Consider the following 23,919-nt stretch of genomic DNA (forward strand, 5'->3'; position numbering starts at 1 on the left):
AGCCAAGAGCTAGAGCAAGCTGGTTCAGCCAAGGCTGGACCAGACTCAACCTAGTTCTTGGGTTGAGCCTCAAGGCATCCAAGAGGAACCAAACTGGCTTCGGCCAAGGGCCAAACCTGGCTAGTGTTTCTCGGGTGGAGGCTGGTCTAGCCAGAAAACCATGAGGGTTCCAATTAGGCCAATGGACAGATCTAGCTTTGGTGTGTGATCTAAGGCTAGATCTGGCCTCCAGTTAGGTCAAGGTGCTGAGATTCAAGGAACATAAAGCAAAGGGCAAAACCAAACCAGAAATGAGCAATATCAATTCAGGATAGATTCAAACAAAAATCAATAAAAAAATCGGATGAAACTCACCTTGCACCAGTATGATCCGTAACTACCTTGACTCCACATGTTTGCTCGGTGGCCAGTTGGGGACTTGTCATCTAGATTACTAAGCTAATATAGGTTTTGGATGGACATAGATCTATTGATTGAAGCACCAAACGTGTAGATATAGTGTATCCATGGGAGAGCTACACTTTCAGCGTGTAGTTGCCGAAGATATTGCATTACGTCCCCTCCTATGCGGGAGAGCTACGCATCTAGGCATAGTTGCTGCGCAATGACCAACTATCGTGGTCAAGGACAGCCGAATCATGCTGATCAGAATTGGACAATAGAGTTGTCAAAATGAGTACCCAAAAGAGAAGAAGATTGCAGGCGGTGGCTCCTTCAATACTATGTTTGATTGAGGGCAAGAAGGAGGGCAGATCAACAAGAAAAACTCCTAGATCGGGTGGTCATACCGCTGCTACGAGGTGGTCTCACATGATCCAAGATGGAGAAGATAAGAAGAATGGAAGAACACAAGCAAATGCAAGAACGAAATCAAAAGTACCTCTATTATATTCCACAATCTAAGAGAATGAAGCTCCAAGTCTTGAATGAACACAAAAATAAAAGAAACAATGTTTTAAACAATTGGAGGTTGTGCCTCCTACATTTTTGGAAAGAAAGACTGGGCAACACAAAAACTGGCACCTCCTCTCGAGCGAGTTAGGGTTGGGTGCTTATACCTGACGTGGCTCCACCTTGTCATCCAAATGGCTGCCATGTGGCATGTGAGGCTTGGGTGATGTGCTAGCTAAAGGACATGTGGAACCCACTCCTTGTGGTGTTGAGGTGTGCCGCAGCTAGGGTTGGCGCCAGTGGGACGTGAGCTGATGTGGCATGTGTGCAGGCTGGGTCCATATGGTTTGCCACTGTGACAAGCTTTGAGTCGGCTCTGGTCAGTACAAGGCTGATGGTGCGCTTCGCTCGAGGTACCTCGAGTTGGGTGCACCTACTCGGGTTTGATCCAAGCTCCATAGCTATGATCTGCTAGTCCAGTTTCTCCTATGGTGTTCAGTGTGGTGTGAAGCTAGTCTCCTGCAAAAGATCCGGGTTGTCTGACTTTAGGATGCGGGCACAGGTACAAGAAGAGCATGGGTCCTTACTGAGGTCTGCATGACTCAGCAAGTGGGCTTCGTCTTAATGCTAACCTGCTCCATGACAGCAGTATGCCCTCCAGCTGGCCTCTTGCTTATTTAGCAGCCTCTTAATTGTAGCTGCCTGAGATTAGGAAACCTCTTTAGGTGGGAAATTTGAATTTTGAATTATTTCCTAGTGGTCAAGTATTCTTGTGCCTATTTAAAATTGCTTTTGTTTGCTTCTTAGAATTGATGGAAAATGAAATGAAGATTTGAGTTTGCATCTCTATCTTTATCTCTCTCCCTCTAGCCTTTCTCGTGGAGTCCGGCACAACTCTAGTTGCCTCCCCTTCTTCCTCTCTGTTCCTAGCGGCTCTCGGCCAGTCTGCCCACCAACTGTCCTGCTTCCGTCAGGCAACGTAGCCTTGGCTGGTAGGCTCTTCTCGAATGGAAGGAGGACGTATACAAGTTATGCATCCTCACATGGAACACTTGTCCAGTCGCACTCCATCATCACAACCTCTCACACATTGCTTTCTTCTATGAGTATTTGATCCTAACTCACCAACGGCTGTCAACACGCAATTCATCTGGTAGATGTTTTCCCTTTGCCGTTCGATGAAAATTTGAAACTCAAGCTTCATTTTTCTTATACGCCTCGATCGGAGTTCGGATGAGAGAACTATCATCGAATTGCTCTGGCTAATTGTGCATCAGCAACAACCTGTCCTTGCGCACACCACCTATTCGACACCTAGTTAGAGTTCTGAGGGTCACAACTCCCTCTCTCATACTCGGATCATGCTGAAATTTCGGCGTAAGATCTTCCAACCCTCAAAAGCATGGCCCAGCAAAGTTGTCATTTTTCTGGCTGTGACCCACCATGGCCTAGAGTAGCCTTGACTCCCCTAGCCAAAGCTTCATCTGGGGTCCTAGAAGCGGGCTTAGACCGAGCTCACATCACTCGGTCGTGCTTTTAAGAGTTAGAAGATCACAAAATATTAGTCCTGAGATCAAATAACCAGTTGACAAACCCGCATGCTGAATGTAGACCGGACCATTTTTTTTATTATTATTATGCCCAGTTACACGAGACCCTGATGGTACTATAAGTCTTACGATGTGTTTGAATAACTGGACAAACCCAATCCCAAAAAATCTGAAAAGGTGAAACACATTAAATAAAATGATATCAACAAAATTAAGCTACATATGACACTTTGGGATGTCAATAGATCTAATTTTTGACCGAACCACATTAAAAAAACCAAATACTGAAAAAAGTTTGATATCCAGGTAAGAATTCAAATGGCATTCGAATATAAGAAACAACATCTGGCTAGATTCAGATTTAACTATAAGTACATATTGACTGGATTTAGATTTGGATCACATTGAATGTAGTTTGTAATAGATATCCTATACTCAATGTCTATAATGTATATTGGATTTGGTCTAAAAATCAGATTCGAATTCGGATGTTAGTATAATTCAGATTCGGATTATGACTTTGGATTTTGGATTCAGATATAGTGTATAATTTTATTTATCTGAATTTGAATATGAATTCGAATCCGAATATATAGACATCTGAAAAAGTGGATATGGTAAAATATACGTCTGATTCAAATTTGATCTGTTGACATTCCTAGAGACAGCCCCTAACAAATAAGATCATGCTAGCCTACAAGTCAAAGCAGGCAATGAACTTGGGTCTTGATTCCAGCCACATAAGCTGCCCCTACTATACCCAGTGTCCTCTAATGAGTAGTTAAAAGTATCTAGCTCCATCTCTAGCCACCTCACACCTATTTAATGTCGCCAACCGTCTTTCTCTTCATGAGTTTGATCTTTTCCCTAGTTAATGCAGTTTCAAGTATAAATTTATGTAAATTCATAGAAACTATTAAAAAAATTGACCTAGGATTTCAATATCTAATTACATTCGTATGATATCACAAACCATTCTACTGAATTCACAACCTCAATCTCAAACCCTCACATCGAAAGAACGTGTAACCCGAGAATGAACCAAAATTGGCTTATTATATCAATTAACAGTTGATTAGACATGCCCTAACAGGGTTTTTTTTTTTCGGTTAAATATATAGTTGACATTCAACTTGTGATAAAGATGAGTTGTGTTAGCATTGCTCATGAAATAAATTAATGAGTTAATCTGAAATCTTACTTTTTTTTATTTGATGGATAAGCTTCGATTGGCATCCCAAAGAACATATGAGAAAATCTTCACCGTGATCCCTTACCTTCTTACCTTTTTCTCTCACTAGTTTAGATTATTATCATTTGGACTTAGAGGTAAACGTTTACTGACCTTGAAGATCCCTTCCGGTAGACAACCTCAAAATAATTATGGTTTGTAAGATGTCACAATAAGGTTTAAACCCATGACCTGCCATCCACTGAACCTGCTCATTCGTTCGACCTATGCATGTTTGGTAGTTGAAATGACAAAAAGATGACAAAGGATCTCCCTATGAAGACAAATGGGCAAACCAAAAGTTGTGTTCCCATTTTATCCTAGTCAGAGGCAATGCACTACATATATTGCCATTAAAGGGACTCAACAAATGTGGTGCATTCCTTCAAGCATGTCACCCACTGACTTCTACTGCCGGTAGGTTTTATGTCGCGATGCTATATTCTCTAGGCTTTTAACAACCTCAAGTAGTCAAAGCCATACCCTGCAACCAGGGGCAGAGACAAGGGGGACGCCGGCCAGAGGTCACTTATATATATATATATATTAGTACAAAGAAGCTATAAGTTGAACTTTCTCTTTCTTTGATCTCTAAAACAACCTACTTTCCTTGTTCGCCGCTTTCATGCCTTTAAAGCCTAAAGGGGTTTCCGTTAGCATCAGATTTGAGATCCTCGTGCTTTAAGAAGCATGAATTTAAGATCTATAGCAACAAGAATAGACAGCTTTAGATTTCGCTTACATACTACAACAGCCTACTTGAGCTAAAATTGAATCAAGGGTGAATCCAATACAGTGCAATTGAGAACTCCAGAGCCAATTCATGATACAAAAAGTGGACCTGCCATATGGGTTACAAGCTCCCCGCACAATCATCACACGATAATAGCAGCAGCAGCAAGTGCAAGCAGAAAAATCTAACCCTAAAAGTATACATTTTCCTGCTGTTAACCTAGGATTTACATTTTCTCCAACTTTACATCTAAGAACTCCTAAAGTAGAAAAAGTGAAAAAATCAAAGAGAAAGCTGAAGCTGATGCTCTGGGAGCTGATCCTCATCAACTGTAATATGAAGGAAAAAATAAAAAAAAGAACATATCAGTAACTAGATTAAGAGCCCAAAACAAATCTAAGCAAAGGAACGTAGCTGAAAAATGACTACTCACCTGTGGGGGGAGGATTAGGCTGTCAGAGAAACTTACGCACTGTAAAAATTTCACTATTCAAATCAACAAGGTCGTTAAAACAGGTTCCATCTCAGAGGTAACTGTTTACCATGTAAAGGATGCCTCTTACAAGGCACAGAAGCATCTGCCGACCTAATCAGTAGCTGATTCAAACTTATTTTCATGGCTCACATGTAGGATCCTTATTGTACAAACGGTTCATGTTAGTCACAACAAAATAGCTGGCCATCAACACCTTCATCAGTTCATACTTCCCCATGTCAGATCTACTCTTCATGGTCCAACTTAACGTGTGCGACTGAGCATAAGGGAGCTTGGTCTAAGATCTGGCAACACACCTGTGTTTGCTGAATTTCTCAAAAGTTGTGACACGTGTTCAGAAAGTGCTACTTGTCCACTGTACTGCATTTGACTTTGAGGTGGCTTAGCAAATGTGCTTCCAAGGACATTACTTTCTGTAGCCATTCTATCCAGAAAGACGGAAGAAAAGTCTTGTTGCTTACTTAGGAACACCTCCGGCTTCAAGTCTGGAAAAGTTCCAGGACTGGAAGAATTTAGGTAGAAACCACCTGGTGGCCTATGCATACCACCATAATTTCCATTTGCATAACCTGATGCATGCCTCAAGAGAAATGGGATTGCTCCATTACCACCAGTAAGAGGTGTCGACGAACCAGATGTAGCAATTGGGCTTGAGATAGATGTGGGAGATATCCTTCCGCTGGCATTGTGCGGGGATCTAGAATGGAGGAGAGGACTTCCAGTGGGAGAAACAGGTAATGACATATGCAGTGGCAGATGATTATCACTGAAGACAGAAAAAGAAAAAAAAAAAGTGTCAAGAATCAAGATAATTTCCATCAGAGATATTGTAGAAATTAAACACTATCTCTTAAACAGCCAAACCTGCCAGGGAGTTACTATTATAATATTATTTGTTATGATTATTACTATTACTGTTAGTAGTTAGTACTACTACTGTTATTATTATTATTATGGAAAAAATGATAACCACATTCATAACCTTTACTATCGCAAATCAGGATGCCAGGATAGAAAAATCAATGCCATGTTCATGGTTCAACTATGAATAGAACGAGAGGAACCAACCTAGATGCCTGAAAAGATTTTGGTCCTCGGTGCTGCTGAGCAATTGAGGATTCAGCATCCAGTGAAGAAAGAAGTCTTCCATGACCAACACCCTGACATAGGCAAAGGCACAAATATAGAAAACAAACACATTGTCACTTGCTTGTAAATGGACAAAGGGAGTAAGTAACATGTGTATATGACGCCAAAAAACAGGTTCATATTGGATGACACAAATCATTAGACGGCATTACTTCTCATAATGTATCCGAAACTGTAAAAATGATGAAAAGAGAGCATATCATTGTCATGGGTCAATGTACAAGAAGATGAGTCAATACATCACAAATATGATGGGCAGCATATCAAAGAGATTCAAAATCTTTTCATGGTCAAGGAGATGCTTCAATGAAATCCAAAACCACATTAACTCGCTAAACGATCCTTTCATTTCATAACCACAAATTATTCAGAGGACCTCAGTTGTACCTCATAGGGAAGATTTAGCTCAACAAACAAAGTTGGCTGCCTTTGAATATGTTCATCCAAAGGCAAATAGCCCCAGCATTGTTCTTTTTAACATAATCTATATATGAGAGGTTAAATGCGTGTCAACCTCAAAGCTTTACTCCCCTGGCATACACCTGACAGCCTGGTGACTCTGTTCAGGGTTCTAAACTCAATGGTGGCAACTAAAAAACAAGCATAGAGAAGTCCTATAATGTTCAGCCACCTTGATCACTTCTTTGAGTTGTAACTAGGCATATCAGCCTATGCTTCTCGGCTAATATCTAATGCCTAGGTCGTGGTTTTAACTATAAAGCGCTAGAAATCCTCGCCTAAGTACATGGGTTTATATAATCTATGCATACATATATTTATGTATGTGTGTGTGTGTGTGTGCTTTCATATAAGTGTCTATATATGTATTCATGGAGATATTGTTAATGCATGCAAAACTTATGAAGTGAGATTTTTTACCATATGTCTCATCACATTGGTGACAACACTATCCAATTCGGGTCGATCGCTGTTGAGATCAGGTCTAGCCAGCGGTGCAGCATTTTTAACAAAAGCATGCTCCAGTAGTTGAGCTGCTGTAGGACGAGCTGATGGATTCCTCTGCAAACATTGTCTTACGAAGTCCTTCCCTTCATCTGACAGGCTTTCAGGAATTGGTGGAAGCTCCTTACTATTTCCAATCTTAAATAGTGCAGCAACCTATTTTTACAAAGAACAAAGCAAAGGACAAGTATCAACAGTTAGCCAAAACTGCAGCCTGTGAAATAGTGATTGTTCAAAACATATGTCTACACTTTTAGAACAATAAGCATGAGCTGTTGCAGCTACATTGCCACTCCCGAGCACAGGTTGTATAGGGCACCAGGACACATGCCTCTATAAAGAAGTTTGATTGGCACTTCCATATATCAAGCATTTATGCATGGATAGACAAATATAAATGAAGGATTTTTCCTCTTTTAGGTTGGTCAAAAAATACAATTAACTGTTCTCAGAAAAATGACAAAGATTAGAACTGAACTGACCCCTTCGTACTGACTCCATGGTGGCTTTGTTGTCACCATCTCCAACACAGTACAACCCAAGCTCCATATGTCCACAGCAAGATTACAACCATTTGAATTTCTAATAACCTGCTCAATTACAAAAATCAGACCAAAATTCATATGCACAAGGAAAAGAGAATCTATGGACAAACTAACCTCAGGAGCCATCCAGTATGGGCTCCCCTTAAATGAGAATGCTAGTGAATTGCCAGTTATCTGTTAAAGAAGAAAAAACAACTGCATCAGCAAACATGTCAATACTAGCTCAGGACCTCATAATTTACTCTAGAGAGTACTAACCAATATTTTCAATCTTATTAAAAATAAATCATGGATATCCTTGGCAACTTGGCATAGAGACAATGTGTTAAAACCAAAGTTCGGCTAGGAACCATCAGCACAAGTTTCTATAATATGAGATACGAATGTATCCACAAAAAAACAAAAAAGTAAGAATTCAAGATGAAACCCCACGCATTGCAGTCTTCCAAATCATGAGCTTAATATTACTACTTAATGGGCATCAACAACACAGCCTAACACATTGTGCTTTAGGTTTAGAGCCAATGGTTCCAAGTAGAGGAAGCTTGATGTTCACATTTATGTCCCTTCATGTTTTCCTCCTTGCTCCCATCTTCTAACACCATTATTTTCTACACCAATCTGCCTCCATGTTCCCCAGTGCCATGTCTTCACCAAGCTATTTATCAGGAGAAATCCTTGAGTGCCATCTTCGTCCGTTTGGTAGCCTCTTCTGCTCTTGATATGGTTCCAGCAGCTTGTTACCACTCTTTACCTCCCTGAACCAAGATCATTCCACAAAAAATACCTGCATAGATTTATTATATCTCCAAAATTCCAACAACATCCAACCCCTTCTTTACAGAACTCTTTCAAAGAGATGTATGATTATCAAATCTAAGCTGATGCTACGCATATCATTGCCACAAAACAGCAAGCCTTAAACCATTCCAAACAACAAGAAAGAGATGAGCTGAGAGCAGAAACAGTAAGCCAAGCAAAGGTGGTGCCACAAGCTTCTCATTAGCATAAGATTGCGGTAATAAAATTGAACACATAGCAAGATAAATAAGAAAAAGGAACATGCCACAACTAAAGTGGTATCAAACAAGAAAAATATAAGAAATTAATTCCATCAACGCCAACAACATTTATGAGTAGAACAAGTAAACTCCCCTTGCATGCCATCTATTTCCACAACACCGCCCTAATTTGTATATGCCATTAATCATGTGAACTTGTCCTCCAATAAGTTGTGCCTTCCTTGTTACAGACTTGTACTTTTTATCTAAGCCACTTGATGCTGAGAATAAATAAATTGTCTGACCCCTTTGGTTCCTACTTGCCAAGTGACCCTAGCAACTACCGTTTTAGGTTAGTCACATGCATACAGGTATAGATCCAGACACCAGTGCAGGTGCGGACACCTGTTCATGGTTTATATTCATAAAATAAGTACTAAACAAAAATACCAAAATATATCCAAAAAATTACAAAAATGAGTCTGCCATGTCCCCTACCTGCCCCTTGTCCAGGGTAAGGTGCCCTTCCAAGAGTGTCCACATGACATAGGTTTTCGGTCATTCTCCACAGATTTTCAAGATTGTTTTTTTCCCTTCCAATATACATCTATAACATCACATTAAATGAACACAAGGTAGCAACAAGTAACACCACATACCAGACAGCATGAAACTGTGTCCTAGCTTGCAGTCCCTGATTGAGACTACCATTCTAAACCGTCAGATGAGTTTTTTGAAGAATTATTTGGCTAGACAAGGTTGGACATATGGATGATGAGATTATTTGCCTACACAGTGATGGACATATGGGTGTTGAGATAGAAATGAATTTTGAGGTGACTTCAGTAATTCAGTGTGCCACGTGGAAGTTCCCAAGTATGTGTAACATTCCAGCACCACTATGCTAGCAAATGTGGAGGTATGCATGATTAATGTTCCACATGTATAATCCTGGTATTTGATACATATTCGGTATTTAATACATATTTACATACTTTTACTGCAATTTGAGATTTTATTGCCGCATCAGGTTCAGGTTTGACAAGCTTCAAACACAGCAGATGAATCTCACAGTGAACTACATGTTCATATCCAGTAAATTTTTCCAGGTGCTGCATCTTTTTATATGATTTTTCAAGATCACGCTGCTTTCCTTAGAACTATCACAGGAACAGAGCTCAACGAATGATACTCATTTCAATCAAAAATTCACATCGTACTGTTTTTAGGTTCACTATTAACATATCTCTTTTCCTCTGTGATGAGCATGCAGATATAAGAAATTGTATAATCTATTTCCAGAAATCCAGAACATTCCCATAGGAATCTGCAATAAATCCATGTTCTAACTTCAAAATTATATGTATTATTCTCAAACAATGCACAATGACAAACCAACATCCCTTTGCCACAACAGCAGAACATTCATACAAGAAGCATGCATCAAATGGATGTTCTAACTTCAAATTCATAGGTATATTGTCTAGCATTGCCACAATAATCCACCCGACATCTTTTTGGCACTCGCAACATATTTGATAAATAATAGAAGTGAATGCCTTCCAATGTGCCTTAACATGTCACAACTTAACTAACATCAATAGGCTTCTGGATGAACTTCTAAAAGGCCGACCAACTCTGCAACTGAAATTTTAAAAGTTAAGTAGGCATTAATTATTATCCTATGTTTAGTGGACTATTTTTGTAAATTGGTAACACACCCTAGTCTCATATTAATATGAGATTAGGGTTACGTGCAGCAATAAGAAAAAGTTTCCTCTCTCTCTCTCTTTCGTCCTCTCACTTTCTCCCTCTATCTCTCTCGCCCCTTCTTCTTCCAATAAGCAACATGGTATCAGAGCCGTGAACCTAGGGCTGTACAATCTAGGGTTTCACGTCTAGGGTTCCTTCCTCTTCTCACCTCTCCTCTTCCTCCCAATTAGGGTTTCACGCCTAGGGTTTCTGCAGATTACAAAGCAAGCAAGTTAATTTGTTGGTGGAAAGGGGCTAATCACGTTTAACATGTAGAAACGTGATTAGCTTCCTTGTGTTGTCATTGGAGTCGTTAAAAAAAAAATGATGGTAAAACAGATCTGAAGCTGTCGTTCAGATCCAAATAATGATGGTGTTTGGCCAGATGATGTGGCTGCATGGTGAATCAGATCAGAATGGTTCTGATCTGGCCTATTGCCTGCGTGGAAGAAGATCAGACCAGTAGTGGATCAGACCAGAACGTTTCAGATTTGATCTAGTGGCTGTCGTGGAAGAAGATGAGATGTTTCAGATCTGACCTATCTGATGCCGTGAGAAAAAAAAAAAGGTCAGACCAGTGATCGTCTGATCGGTTAGGATAATCAGATCTGCTTGGTACCTGGTGGATCATAACTGGCAAAAGTGCCTGTACGTTGTCTTGGCAGATCTGTGTGTGGTTGATGCCACAAGCTGAAATCGTGTGAAGTTAATGAATAGTCGAAGTTGCGTGGAGCTGACTGGTTGTGGTGAGATGTACTGTCAGATTTGTGTGTGCTTGAATTGATGCCTGCTACCTTTATCTGAAAATAGATTGCTGAATATTTGCTGCCTGCTATTGAAAATCTGTTCTTGCTGCCATCTGAAAATTTGATACTTGCTGTCTGGTTTGTGTTCAACCTACTGCACGTTCCTTGATTGTAGTCTTTGTGCTTTATCACATTGGTTTTCTACTATGGCTGACAATAGTAGATTAGAAGGGTCTAATGAATACAAGATGGCTGGGAATTCTTTTCCATATGGAACCACAATCAAATTTGATGGGTCGAATTATGAGATATGGTCTAGAGTTTTTATGATGTCTGTGGCTGGCCATAAAAAAAAATATGTTATTGAAAAAGATGAACCCCTTGAGAAAAAAGGGAAATATGCCACGTGGGATGAAGATAATAACATTGTAATGGCATGGATTATGAACAGTGTAGAGTCCCGTATAGCTCCAACAATTGCATACTACACCAAGGCCAAAGATATGTGGTCTTTTCTGAAGAAGACGTACTCTCATTCTACGAATGTCATTAAAATTTTACAATTGGAAGAGGAGTTGTGTAACATAAGGCAAGGAGATCAAGATTTGACACAACATTTTGCTACGTTGACTGCTGCGTATGAACGATTAAAAGCTCTTCGCCCACCGTGCAAGCACTGTTGTGCATCACATTTTGAAACTAGTATGGTAGCAAAGTTTGTCTGGATTATCTTTTGAGTATTCTGTGGCGAAGTCTCAAATTCTCCCAGGTAGTGATCTTCCGGACCTAGCAGATACTTATAATATACTAGTCACCTTGCAGACACTCTTACTCAGCCTACACATGACACCACAGTCTCTGCTCTTGTGATATCAGGTGGACGTAGCCATAATTCCTTTATTGGATCTAGGGGACGTGGTACAGGTCGTGGTGCAGGTCGTGGTGCAGGACGTAGCAGATTTCAGTGCTCCTATTGTGGTAAATTAGGGCACTTAGAGGATCGATGTTGGGATAAACATCCCCACCTACGTTCTGCTGGTCCTCAAGGGCGTGGTGGAGGAAGGACGAATGCAGGAAAAGGATATTCTTCTTCTATTGTGACTTCTCCACAGGTTACGGCTTCTTTGGTTGAGTCTCCAACTCCTATATCTCCATTATATTCTCTCAACTTAAGCAAGAAAGAATATGATCACGAGATTGCCTCCTCCGATAGGTGCTGGTAGACTCTGTGCTGGTCAGAGTCTCTTCAGGTGGAGTAAAGTACCTCTGCGGGTACCATGTTGGCTCTGTCCCTTAGGGACCTCTGCAACTGCTGTTCGGGTTGCAGGTGTTGCTCGAGAACCTCAGCGTAAGGTCTTCTTCCGAGAAGCCTGTTGGTCATTCGCTGAAGGTTGTGTCTCCTTCTCTGTCCACGACGGTAGCCGCGGATCTGGTCTTCATACTCAGCTGTTGCAGTCTGAGTTGAAGTTGATGCTTCGGTGGAGACGGATGATCGTCGGCTCGTCATTCTGAAGAGGGAGGCTTCTTCTTGGCTTTGTCAAGAATTGCGTATGGGTCTTTGAAGACTTTGATTTTTCCCTTCTTCTGCACCGGTTTGCCGATCGAAAGATCTTTGAACTTCTTTGTAAGTTCGTCTACTAACGAATCTTGAAGTTCTTCTTCTTTGGTCTCTGTCTTCTGACAGAGAGCTTTGATCGCTTGAAGTTCTGCCTTAAAGGATGCAACTTCTGTAACTAGACTGGCTAGGCTAGACTGGATAGAGGCTAAGGATTTTGCTACTTCTGGGTTGGTCGACTCTGGACTACTGGTAAGGTTGGACACTAGGAAGGCTAAAGAATTGTTTTGCTTTACTACTGCAAAAAGGATTCTAGCTAGGTCGGATAATCGGTCACTAGTCTGAGTGAAACTGGTAGGGGGGACCTCCTTGTCAAAGTAGTGGGGGCCGCAAAGATTACAAGCCACCACTGCACATAGAGGACAGTGTATACGTGCCCTCTTCATAGAAGTCCTTCTGCAACATGTGCATACTGGATCTGGGACTTCTTCATTATGGATCCATTCATGCTTGCAGATCATTTGAAGTTTGGGAAGCATGATGGACGGCCTCCAGCCTGGCTTATCATGGCCAAGCCTCTTGATGCCCTCGAATTCCTCCTCCGTAATAGCAAAGAGAGACATAGCTTTTAACTGTTGCTCTGTCTCGTTGTCATCTTCTCCTTCAGAGACTGAGTAGGTTCTTGCTCAGAGATCTACCCCTGCTTCAACCAGCACAACTACCATAGACTCAACGTTCTCTGTTTGTGCCCCCACACAGGACCCAGGTATGATATGGATGATTGACTCAGGAGCATCCAGGCATTGTTGTAATCAGCCACAAATGTTTTTATCGTTCACCAGGTTCACTACACCACAACACGTCAGGTTGGCTGATGGCAAGTTGTCCCCTATTCTGGGCAGTGGTGATATCTATCTCGCGCCTTTTGGCACTATTACACATGTGTTATATGCTCCACGATTTCCTGTTAATCTATTATTTGTTAAGCAATTGGCTAGAGATTTACAGTGTAGAGTCATTTTTTATCCTGGTTCATGTTCTTTTCAGGACTTACAAATTGAGAAGATGATTGGTGGCGGCCATAAACAGGAGGGGCTCTATTTCCTCTCTGTCCCTGTCGATGTTGCTGCATCCTCCTTCACATCGAAGCCTTCTCCTTTGCAGTGGCATCTCAGGCTGGGTCATCCTTCTGTGTCCAAGCTTCGTCGTATTTTTCTAGATATTCCTGCATCAGAGTCATTCTTATGTGATGCTTGCCAGTTAGGCAAGCATACACGTAGTAGTTTCCCTTCAAGTCAGAGTCCATCGAGTCAAAGTCCCTTTGATCTTCTGCATGTTGATGTTTGGGGTCCAAGTCGTGTTCCCTTTCGTTCACGTTTCTGGTATTACCTTGTTTTGGTTGATGATTTTACTAGAGTCAGTTGGGTATTTTTGTTACGGGACAGGTCAGAAGTAATCTGTATTATTCAGAAATTTGTCAATGAAATAAAAACTCAGTTTGGTGTTATTGTCAAAAATATTCGCACTGATAATGCTCTTGAATTTAAATCCTCAGCTCTACTTCAATTCTATGCCAATCATGGGATTCGCCCACAATATACATGTCCCCACACATCACAACAAAATGGTGTTGCTGAACGCAAACATCGACAACTTCTAAACGTGGCCCGCACTCTCATGCTGCATACTCATATGCCTGCATATTTTTGGGGTGATGCTATTCTTACTGCATGCTACCTCATCAACAGATTACCCTCGTCTGCCATCCAAGAACGCATTCTCATTCAAATAGTATATCCAGATCGACCATTATTTCATATTCCTCCCAAAGTGTTTGGATGCACTTGTTTTGTACACATCTTGGGCCCAAACAAAAACAAACTTGCTGCCCAAGCCGTTAAATGTGTGTTCATTAGATATCCTGCCAATCAAAAAGGCTACCGATGTTTTGATCCCCAGAATAAGAAAGAGATTATCAGTGTGGATGTTACATTCTTTGAATTGCGTCCTTACTTCACATCAAATACCATTGTGACTGAACTCCCAGTATCACTTGAGTCTATTCCCTCCTCTCAACCACGGTCATGTGATCGTTTTCGTAAACCTCCAATAGTCTATACTCGGCGTCAAGATCCCTCTCCCAGCTGTCCACCAGAATCTGCTCATGAGGTAAGTTCTAATGATAAGACTGACTCAGGAAGAAATGATGACTATTCTGTAGACGATCTACCCATTGCTATTCGCAAGGGCCAACGACAGTGCACAAGACATCATATCTCTAACTCGGTTTCTATGGACCATTTGAGCACGAGTTTAGTACAGTTTGACTGAGCTATGGATAGTCATACTATTCCAACCTCTCACCACCAAGCCTTGTTAGATTCACGATGGAAGCAAGCTATGCAGGAGGAAATGGATGCTCTTCTTTGTAGGGAAACTTGGGACTTAGTGGAGCCACCGATGAATTGTGACATTGTCGGCTCCAAATGGGTTTCCACAATCAAATATCATTTTGATGGGTCTGTAGAGCGCTTCAAAGCTCGTCTTGTTGCTAAAGGCTATAAACAAACTTATGGTGTGGACTTCTTCGAGACGTTTTCGCCTGTGGCATGGTTAGGTACTATTCACTTTATTATATCTCTCGCAGTTCAGCATGATTGACCTCTTTTTCAGCTTGATGTGAAAAATGCATTTCTATATGGTGATCTCTCTGAAACAATCTATATGCAACAACCACCTGGTTTTGAACGACAGGGGGAGTGTTCCAAGGTATGCAAACTTAAAAAGGCTATCTATAGGCTTAAACAAAGCCCTCGTGCATGGTTTCATAAGCTCAGTGAGGCTGTCTCTAAGTGTGGATTTCATAGGGACCCAGTTTGATCACTCGTTTATCAAGAGAGGGACTTCTGGTATAGTGATATTGATTGTATATGTTGATGATATTGTCCTCACTGGAAGTATTCACGAGTTAGCTCAGACAAAGGAGTTTCTACAGAAACACTTTGTCACAAAAGATCTTGGTCCACTTCGTTATTTTCTTGGCATTGAAGTGGCTCGCAGTAATAAAGGACTTGTGATGTCTCAAAGGAAATATGTTCTTGATCTTTTGCAAGATACAGGGCTATTGGGAGCCAAACCGGCTACACTTCCTATGAATCCTCGAATTCATATTTATGATGATGACTCAGAAGCTTTTGACTCTCGTTCTTACAGATCGTTGATAGGGAAACTTTTATACTTGACTATCACTCGACCAGATATCAGCTTTGCTGTGAACAAGTTAAGTCAATTCATGGAAAAACCTAGAAAAATTCATTGGGAGGCTGCTCTAATGGTGGTAAAATACTAGAAATCAGCCCCAGGAAAGGGGTTATGGTTCAAAAAGGGAGCATGTGTGGACATAGATGCATATAGTGATGCTGATTATGCTGGGTTAGTAGATGACAGGAAATCTACTACAGGTTTCTGTGTCTTTGTCGGTGGGAATCTTATTTCTTGGAGAAGCAAGAAACAGAATGTGGTTGTTAGATCTAGTGCTTAGTCTGAATATAGGGCTATGGCCCAAACTGCGGCTGAAATGTCTTGGGTCAAATCCGTGCTTCTAGAATTGGGGATTTCAGTGACACTCCCAATGAAGATGTACTGTGACAATAGAGCAGCAACCTACATTGCAAATAATCCTGTTTTCCATGAAAGGACTAAACACATTGAAGTAGATTGTCATTATGTTCGAGACTTGGTACAAGGAGTCATTGACACCATTCATGTCTCTTCTGAAGATCAAGTTGTTGATATGTTCACTAAGGCTCTTCCCATTGGCGATTTCTTGAGAGGATGTAACAAGCTGAGCATGATTGATATCTATGCTCCAGCTTGAGGGGGAGTGTTAAATACTTATAGTAGTCGGGTGGAGGCTTTCTAAAATATTAGAAAGTTGAAATAGGTCCACTTAATTATTATCCTATGTTTAGTGGACTATTTTTGTAAATTGGTAACACACCCTAGTCTCATATTAATATGAGATTAGGGTTACGTGCAGCAATAAGAAAAAGTTTCCTCTCTCTCTCTCTCGTCCTCTCACTTTCTCCCTCTATCTCTCTCGCCCCTTCTTCTTCCAATAAGCAACAGAAGTGAATGCCTTCCAATGTGCCTTAACATGTCACAACTTAACTAACATCAATAGGCTTCTGGATGAACTTCTAAAAGGCTGACCAACTCTGCAACTGAAATTTTAAAAGTTAAGTAGGCATTAAATTGTTCCAGCACAAACAAGATAAAGATGTTCTAATGTGCTCGTCCAAATGACAATTGAGTCATCATGCCCATGCGAGCAAAAGAAATCATCCACAAGACAAAGATTGTAGCTGCAAGCTCAAGTCACTATAGACATCATTATGTTAGCACCCTGTATGTATACATAATGTTTGCCGTAAAAGCACCATATTGTTGAAACATGCCTAAACCTGTGCCTACCCTCCCTTAGACCACTAGGCTTTTCCAGTCACCTAGGGTGGCTGTTTTTAGGCAACCTGCCATTTGAAACACTTACCCCACAAACACAGTAAAAGCATAAGAGGTTCCAAATCAAATGTAACAAAAAATACGACGACCAAGACAAACCAGCAATATTTAATAACGGGGGTTATGGGACAATCAACAGAAAGAAGGTGATAAGTGCATACATGCTTTGCCATTCCAAAATCTGCCAGCTTAACACGCCCATTTGGGTCCACAAGTATATTTGCACCTTTGATATCCCTGGACAAAACCTTTAGTAAGCATTTGGAAGGATGAACATAACCCAATCAGATATACAACCCTAGTTCCACACTTAAGAAAAACTAATATAAACCTGTGCACAGTAGCTTTTCCATGCAGATATGCAAGGCCAGAAAGAATTTGTTGAGTATAGCTGCGAATGACAGGTTCACTGAATTCTCCATACTCTTGGAGCAGTTTGTGTATGGAACCACCAGAGACATACTCCAGGTATATATACAGTTTGTCATCCACCTGCTCAGAGAAAAAATGCATAAAAGCAAGATAAAAAAAACAATCAGAGAACACTCAGGTCAAACTGCAGTAGATTTTCGACATCATGACATATCCACTTCAAAGATTACACTAAGATCATTTTAGTTCTTAGATAAGATTGTTATTTCAATTATGCATATAATTGCAGACATACAACTCCATAGTTGCATATGTTCAAGTATTAACATGAAGAACCCACCAGTTGATACGTGGAAAGTCATCAACTTGTCCTGCTACAAGTAGCATATTTGTCTTTACAAGTGAAACTAAGTTGATCTTAATTGTAGATGCACTATCAACACATACAAAAAGTCTGCTCCACTGGAATTTATTTGATGGTATCTAGATGAACAAGCTCATTGTAGTAACCTGGTGAGAGAATTTTGTTCCCATTGTTTAGGCTGCTACTTTCTCATCTGGAGATGGAAGTTAATGCTGTCCTAGTCTGCCTATTTGTTAATATTCTGCCATATGCATCTGCAATTTGTCTGGTGCTCCTAGGTCATGTTGGGTTTGGCCCAAAAAAAGGAAAAAGGAGAGAAAACGAAAAACAACCAATATCCCAGAAGAGGGGCCCAGTCTTCACCAAAACACACTTCTATTAATACCTTATTTCATCTTTTCTCCATTTTAAGTCGGCCTTAACATCTTCCCTCTTCCACTTCTAGCACATACATAGGCTTCTTGCACGAGTGTCTCCATCTAATATTCACAATCTCTACTCCTGCTAGCATATGTATTGTACTTACAAATATGTGTGTGCACATATATAGTTTGTACCAATGTTATCCGTATCGAAAACTATGATACGGACGTGTATCGTACGATACGTATCGTCCGTATCATAGTTTTCGATACGGTACACTTAGTAAATACGATACGCGTACGTATCGTACGCGTATCGCACGTATCGTGCGATACGGTGGGCGTATCGCACGATACGTGCGATACACCCCCGTATCGCACGATACGGGAGTAAAATTAAAAAAGGGGCCGTCGGGCCCCTTTTTGCTTCTTATTCTCAAACCGACGCTCCTCTCTCTCTCTCTTCTTGTTTCTCAACGCTGCGAGAGACGTGGGAGGGAGAGATTTTCTCCATTGCATCAAGATTTGCCGGTGAAGAAGCTTCATTTCTCGTTGTGGGGAGTCTTGGGACGGTGGGAAGCTTGGAGAAAGAGGGTTTTTTGGTTTTTAACACCAAGAAGGTAAGAAATAACTCATTTTTGCCGTTGAATCGTTCATTTCTCTTATTTCCTACATTTATTTGTATGTTTTTACTTGTTTTGTGAAGATATAATGTCGGATCCTACATGGCAGTGGTGTACAAGGGTGAATCCCAAAGATAGATTAAGAGTTAAGTGCAATTATTGTAAGCAAATCATATCAGGAGGGATTTCTCGCTTTAAACACCATATAGCTGGTACACACAGCGATGTGGCTGCTTGCAATGGCTCCCAAGAGATCCCATTGCCAGCGTATGTAAAGCACCAGTGTCAGCAGCTTCTTGATGCAGTGAAAGCAAGTAGGATTGAAAAGGACATGGAAGATGCGGAGGAAGGTTATGGGGACCCACATGAAGGAGAAGAAAGTGAAGGTGAAGATGTTCAACTTGAACAAGAAGATGTTGGTGTCAGTTTGGGAACAACTAAAGGGAAAGGCATCATGCATGGAGGTGGTTCTTCTGCAACTGCAACCAGAAAAAGAAGAGGTGCAAGTATAAGTTCAGTTTCACGAGGACGTGGCAGAAGTCAGGGTCGTACTGGTGGTGGTAGAGTACCTACTATGAAGTCGAGCAATATGTCTGGTTCGATCAAGAATTTTTTTCCCAATTATACTGCTGCTGGTGCTCAGCCTGAGATTCGTATAGCCATGCAATCAAAGGATATTATTGAAGCAGCCGATGAAACCATAGGAATGTGGTTCTATGATGCATCCATTCCCTTCAATGCAGCAAACTCTTATCATTATCAGCCTATAGCAGATGCGATTGCTAGTGTAGGGCGAGGGTATAAAATGCCCTCTTTTCATAAATTGCGAGGTAAAATTCTCAACAATATAGTTAGAGATGTGAAGACATATTGTGATGAACTAAAATTGAGTTGGAAAGCTACAGGATGCAGTGTAATGGCAGATGGGTGGACAGACATCAAGAACAGAACATTGGTAATCTTCCTTGTATATTGCCCTCTTGGTACTATGTTCTTAAAATCTGTTGATTTGTCTGATACTCCGAAGACTGCTGATGTGTTGTTTGGGATTTTTGATAAAGTTATAGAAGAAGTTGGGCCTGAAAATGTCGTACAATTTATCACTGATAATGCAGCAAATTATAAAGCTGCAGGTGAAATGTTAGCAGCACGATATGGGACATTTTATTGGAGTCCATGTGCTGCTCACTGTGTAAATCTTATGCTTCAGGATCTTGGTGAAAGGGATGATATGAAGTTGACAGTTCACAGATGCCAAGAAATCACGAAGTTTATTTACAATCATGCTTATGGCTTGAATTTGATGAGGAAATTCACAAATGGGGCTGAATTGATTCGACCTGCACAAACACGGTTTGCTACAAATGTTTTGACTGTGCAGGGTATAGTCAAGCAAAGATCTTCTCTCAGGCAGATGTTTTCAAGTGATGATTGGGCTGCATATCCACATGCCTATAAAAGAAAGGCTACGACAGTTGTGGATACCATCTTCGATGTTGACTTTTGGGAATCATGTGTGCACTTATTGAAGATTTGTGTACCTCTAGTGAAAGTCCTCAGATTAGTTGATAGTGAAGATAGACCTTCTATTGGATATTTATACGAGTCTATGGATAGAGCCAAGGAGGCCATTAGAGATAATATGAAGGGAAAAAAGAAGTTGTACATGCCTATATGGAAGATTATAGATGAAAGGTGGTCTGGACAACTTCATCGCCCACTTCATGCAGCAGCCTACTACCTAAATCCTGCCATTAGATATCTTCCCACTTTTAAGAAGGACAGAGAGGTCGAGTATGACATGTTGGATTGCATTGATGTATTAGTAAGTGATAGTAAAGAACAAGACGCTATCCATATGTCGATCAACAAATATGATACGGCTTCTGGTACCATGGCGAGAGACACAGCAGTTCGATGCAGGACAACTATGCGTCCAGGTATTAGAAAAAGAAACTTTATACTTTTTGACTTTTTGTTGTTTAGCTTTTATTCTACCTTCTCATATATTTATTTCTGACAACATTTTTACTTTCCATCTGTTATTAGATTTGTGGTGGGAAAGGTTTGGGCCTGATTGCCCAGAATTAAGGAAGCTTGCAATTAGAATCCTCAGTCAAACATGTAGTGCAACTGGATGTGAAAGAAATTGGAGTGTATTTCAGCACATCCATAGTAAGAAGAGGAATAGGCTGGAACATAAAAGGTTGAATGACCTTGTTTATGTTCGTTATAATATGAAGTTGAGACAAAGGTAAACATTTGTTTTGTTATACAAGAATATCAAATTCTAATATATATTTTAATCTCTAACAATTTGTTAATTTTTTCTCTTGTTAGGCAACTAGAAACAACATCTACGAGGAAGCATCACAATCAATATGATCCTATCTTCATTGACCATTTTGATATATTAGATTCTTGGGTTGAAGAAGAACCAGCTGCAATACTTGATGAGGACGATCTTGATTTTTTGAATGTTGAAGGAGCAGCAGAGATTGTTGAAGAAGGAGAGGCTGGGGGGAGCAATGGAATGTTGGTGACATTCCATTTGCAACAGAGGGGATAGAAGAAGAAGTTAATGAAGGAAGTGAAGATGATGATGAAGAATGAAGATGATGATGCAAATGACGATTGACGATGCTTTTTGTTTTGAGTTTTGAAAACTATGTCAATATGTTCTGAGTTTTGACTTCTGAACTTATGAATTGTGATGTAATTGAATACTCTTAGGTTGTGTAGTATGTTATTTTGTTTTTTGAATGTTTGATTTCTTATTTTGGAATGTCTTGTTCATATGCATAGCTCACAGGTCATGCTTCATATACATGAATGATGAATGTTCCTTTAAATACATTTTTCTTGAATTTTTCTGATTTTTACAAGTTTTTTCGGATTTTTTTAGAATTTTTCTGATTTTTTTCTATTTTTTATAAATTTTTAATATTTTTTACAAATTAAAAAATTAATTTTACGATACGTTACGATACATTTACGATACGTTACGATACAGTGTATAGGTCGGCCCGACCGATACACGATACGATACGGCAGTGATAACATTGGTTTGTACACTATGTCACACGGGTATGGGTATGATAAGGGTACGGGTACGGGTACGCGGACACGGTAATTTTCAAAATTTTAGCATACGCGGACACGGCGAATTTTATATTCTAAAAAATTAAAAAGGATAATAAAATTTAAAAAAAAAATTAAATTAATAATTCACTCTTACAATCTCATAAGTCATAAGAAAGAAAGTCTCAGACTCTCAAACAAATCATTGTTTATCACCAATCTCATAAGTCATAAGAAAGAAAGTCTCAAACAAAACAAAGAATGTCGGGTTAGTAAAGTAGTTTGGATCGGGTCTGACCCAGACCCGATCCAAAACGTATCCTGCCGTATCCAAGTGTCGGAATGTCGATACCGGTACGTGGCCCATTTTGCCGTGTCCGTGTGACATAGTTTGTACATGATATAAACAGGTATTCATGCATGGGCATTAGTGTATCTTGTCATTCAGTTTGTCTTGTCTTTCTGTCTACCTTATTATTTTTTCCTTTTTCTTTTTTTTCCTAATTTTCCTGTTTGGTCAAGATTAAACTTTGACCATCGGGCTGGCACTGGCCAACAGCTATCAACAAGGAAGGACAATTCAGACAATTCCCTTGTTCACTATGATTTAGTCAAGCATAGTGATAACCAATAAGATTTGACTTTTATATATTTGCGAAGTAGAGCACCTGTGCCTTGTAAGGTTGTGTGCCGTTCAAGCTGTACATCTACTTGCAGCCTATGAAAGTGCCATCTGCCAGATCGTCCAGTTAGCTTTAACTCGATTTTTGTGAAGATTCAGTGTGTTCTTACAACTCTTAACCACTTTCTTTGTCTATCTTGGTTTTACGTCAAGTGAATGCACCTTTTCACATGCAAAAGACAACTTTTCTGCCATTGCCTCCTATGGTGTTTAAGGTATTTTCACCTTCTGCAGGTTTACATATCGACGTACCGTTCATCAAACAGCCAATTCAGATGTATGTAGGCTCAAAATTCAGCAATTTGAGTTGACTATTTGTGTTGACTAGGTTTTAATTTGATTTTGATTACTATGGGGGCCATTCACATGAACTCTCATGCATGGTGATGAGAATTTGAAATGGCTGTAAATAGCAAATTCACAATTACCATCTTAGGGTATTTATCAGTTAGATTTTTTTGGAAGTTTTTCCAGAACTTTGTTTTCTTGGACAAATATCATAACCTCAAAAAAGTTAAACATGGAAAAAATATGAAGTCCTGAGTTTTGAACTATTTTTATCTGTGATGAGAACTTTGATGCATGGTGATAAAAAAATTAAAATGGCAGTAAACAGCAAATTTCACAATCATCATTCCAAGGTCTTCGGAATTTTTTCAGAATTTCCTTTTCTCAGAAGAATATCAGAACTTCAAAAAATTCAAAAATATACATCTAATAATAGAAACAAAAACGAAATTATGAGCACCCAGCTATTTTCTCACAAGAATATTGATAAAGATTCAGACTAAAAATTTTTAAAGAAACAAAAAAAATAGAAAACACATATAGAAAAATTGAGAAGGGAAATATTGCAATTTTATTTTTTGGAAATAGTTTGAAAATGTTGCTATATTTTGCCTGATGAAAATTTTTGCATCTTTTCTGGTAAGAATAGCATGATATTTGTGAGAATGGTAAAAGTTCTCGCGGTACCTACAAAATTTTCTCCAAATCACTGGTAAAATAGCATCAAACATAAAGTAAAATAAGTGAACATCAAAAATTTCAATAACAACTTACAAGACCCATTTTTCATGAAGTTTTTATGAAAGGTAAGTATCAAAGAAACAGTATCGCTTCACTAAGCAGTATGCAAATTTTCATTTATCATTCTGTTTTGCTACCTTATCTGTCTGGCATTGAATAGGGACTATTTTTGAGTTCAGAGATGATTGTTACATTGAACTGATCTAATTCTGCCAATAGACCTCATGGTTATTATTAAAGAACAAAAGAAATGAAAAAAAAAAGGCATCTTAA

General features: G+C 39.8%; 2 protein-coding genes across 2 annotated transcripts in view; one reads left to right on the forward strand and one right to left on the reverse strand.

Moving 5' to 3' along the window:
* Positions 1 to 4,454: 4,454 nt before the first annotated feature.
* Positions 4,455 to 23,919, reverse strand: part of LOC116266345 (mitogen-activated protein kinase kinase kinase YODA-like) — a 36,091-nt gene continuing 16,626 nt past the window's right edge. The window contains exons 6-13 of the mRNA XM_031647514.2: positions 17,465 to 17,625; positions 17,295 to 17,370; positions 7,673 to 7,732; positions 7,496 to 7,603; positions 6,930 to 7,169; positions 5,970 to 6,061; positions 4,839 to 5,667; positions 4,455 to 4,734 (exon numbers count right to left, since the gene is read on the reverse strand). Coding sequence (XP_031503374.1) covers positions 5,145 to 5,667; positions 5,970 to 6,061; positions 6,930 to 7,169; positions 7,496 to 7,603; positions 7,673 to 7,732; positions 17,295 to 17,370; positions 17,465 to 17,625 — 1,260 coding nt within the window. The 3' untranslated portion in view covers positions 4,455 to 4,734; positions 4,839 to 5,144. The remainder of the gene's footprint in view (positions 4,735 to 4,838; positions 5,668 to 5,969; positions 6,062 to 6,929; positions 7,170 to 7,495; positions 7,604 to 7,672; positions 7,733 to 17,294; positions 17,371 to 17,464; positions 17,626 to 23,919) is intronic.
* LOC126410649 (uncharacterized) lies at positions 18,550 to 23,361 on the forward strand. The gene is made up of 3 exons (XM_050081021.1): positions 18,550 to 20,794; positions 20,904 to 21,108; positions 21,195 to 23,361. The coding sequence occupies exons 1-3, from the start codon at positions 18,943 to 18,945 to the stop codon at positions 21,421 to 21,423; spliced, it is 2,286 nt and encodes a 761-aa protein (XP_049936978.1). The 5' UTR covers positions 18,550 to 18,942; the 3' UTR covers positions 21,424 to 23,361.

This window comes from Nymphaea colorata, chromosome 12 (assembly GCF_008831285.2).
Source record: "Nymphaea colorata isolate Beijing-Zhang1983 chromosome 12, ASM883128v2, whole genome shotgun sequence".
Taxonomy (NCBI): domain Eukaryota; kingdom Viridiplantae; phylum Streptophyta; class Magnoliopsida; order Nymphaeales; family Nymphaeaceae; genus Nymphaea; species Nymphaea colorata.

What these genes read in the sequence shown, in the direction of transcription:
- LOC126410649 (XM_050081021.1), top strand. Translation starts at nt 18,943, where the DNA reads ATGTCGGATCCTACATGGCAGTGGTGTACAAGGGTGAATCCCAAAGAT. An exon ending in CAGGACAACTATGCGTCCAG is followed by an intron (nt 20,795 to 20,903) that starts GTATTAGAAAAA and finishes ATCTGTTATTAG; the next exon opens with ATTTGTGGTGGGAAAGGTTT. An exon ending in AATATGAAGTTGAGACAAAG is followed by an intron (nt 21,109 to 21,194) that starts GTAAACATTTGT and finishes TTCTCTTGTTAG; the next exon opens with GCAACTAGAAACAACATCTA.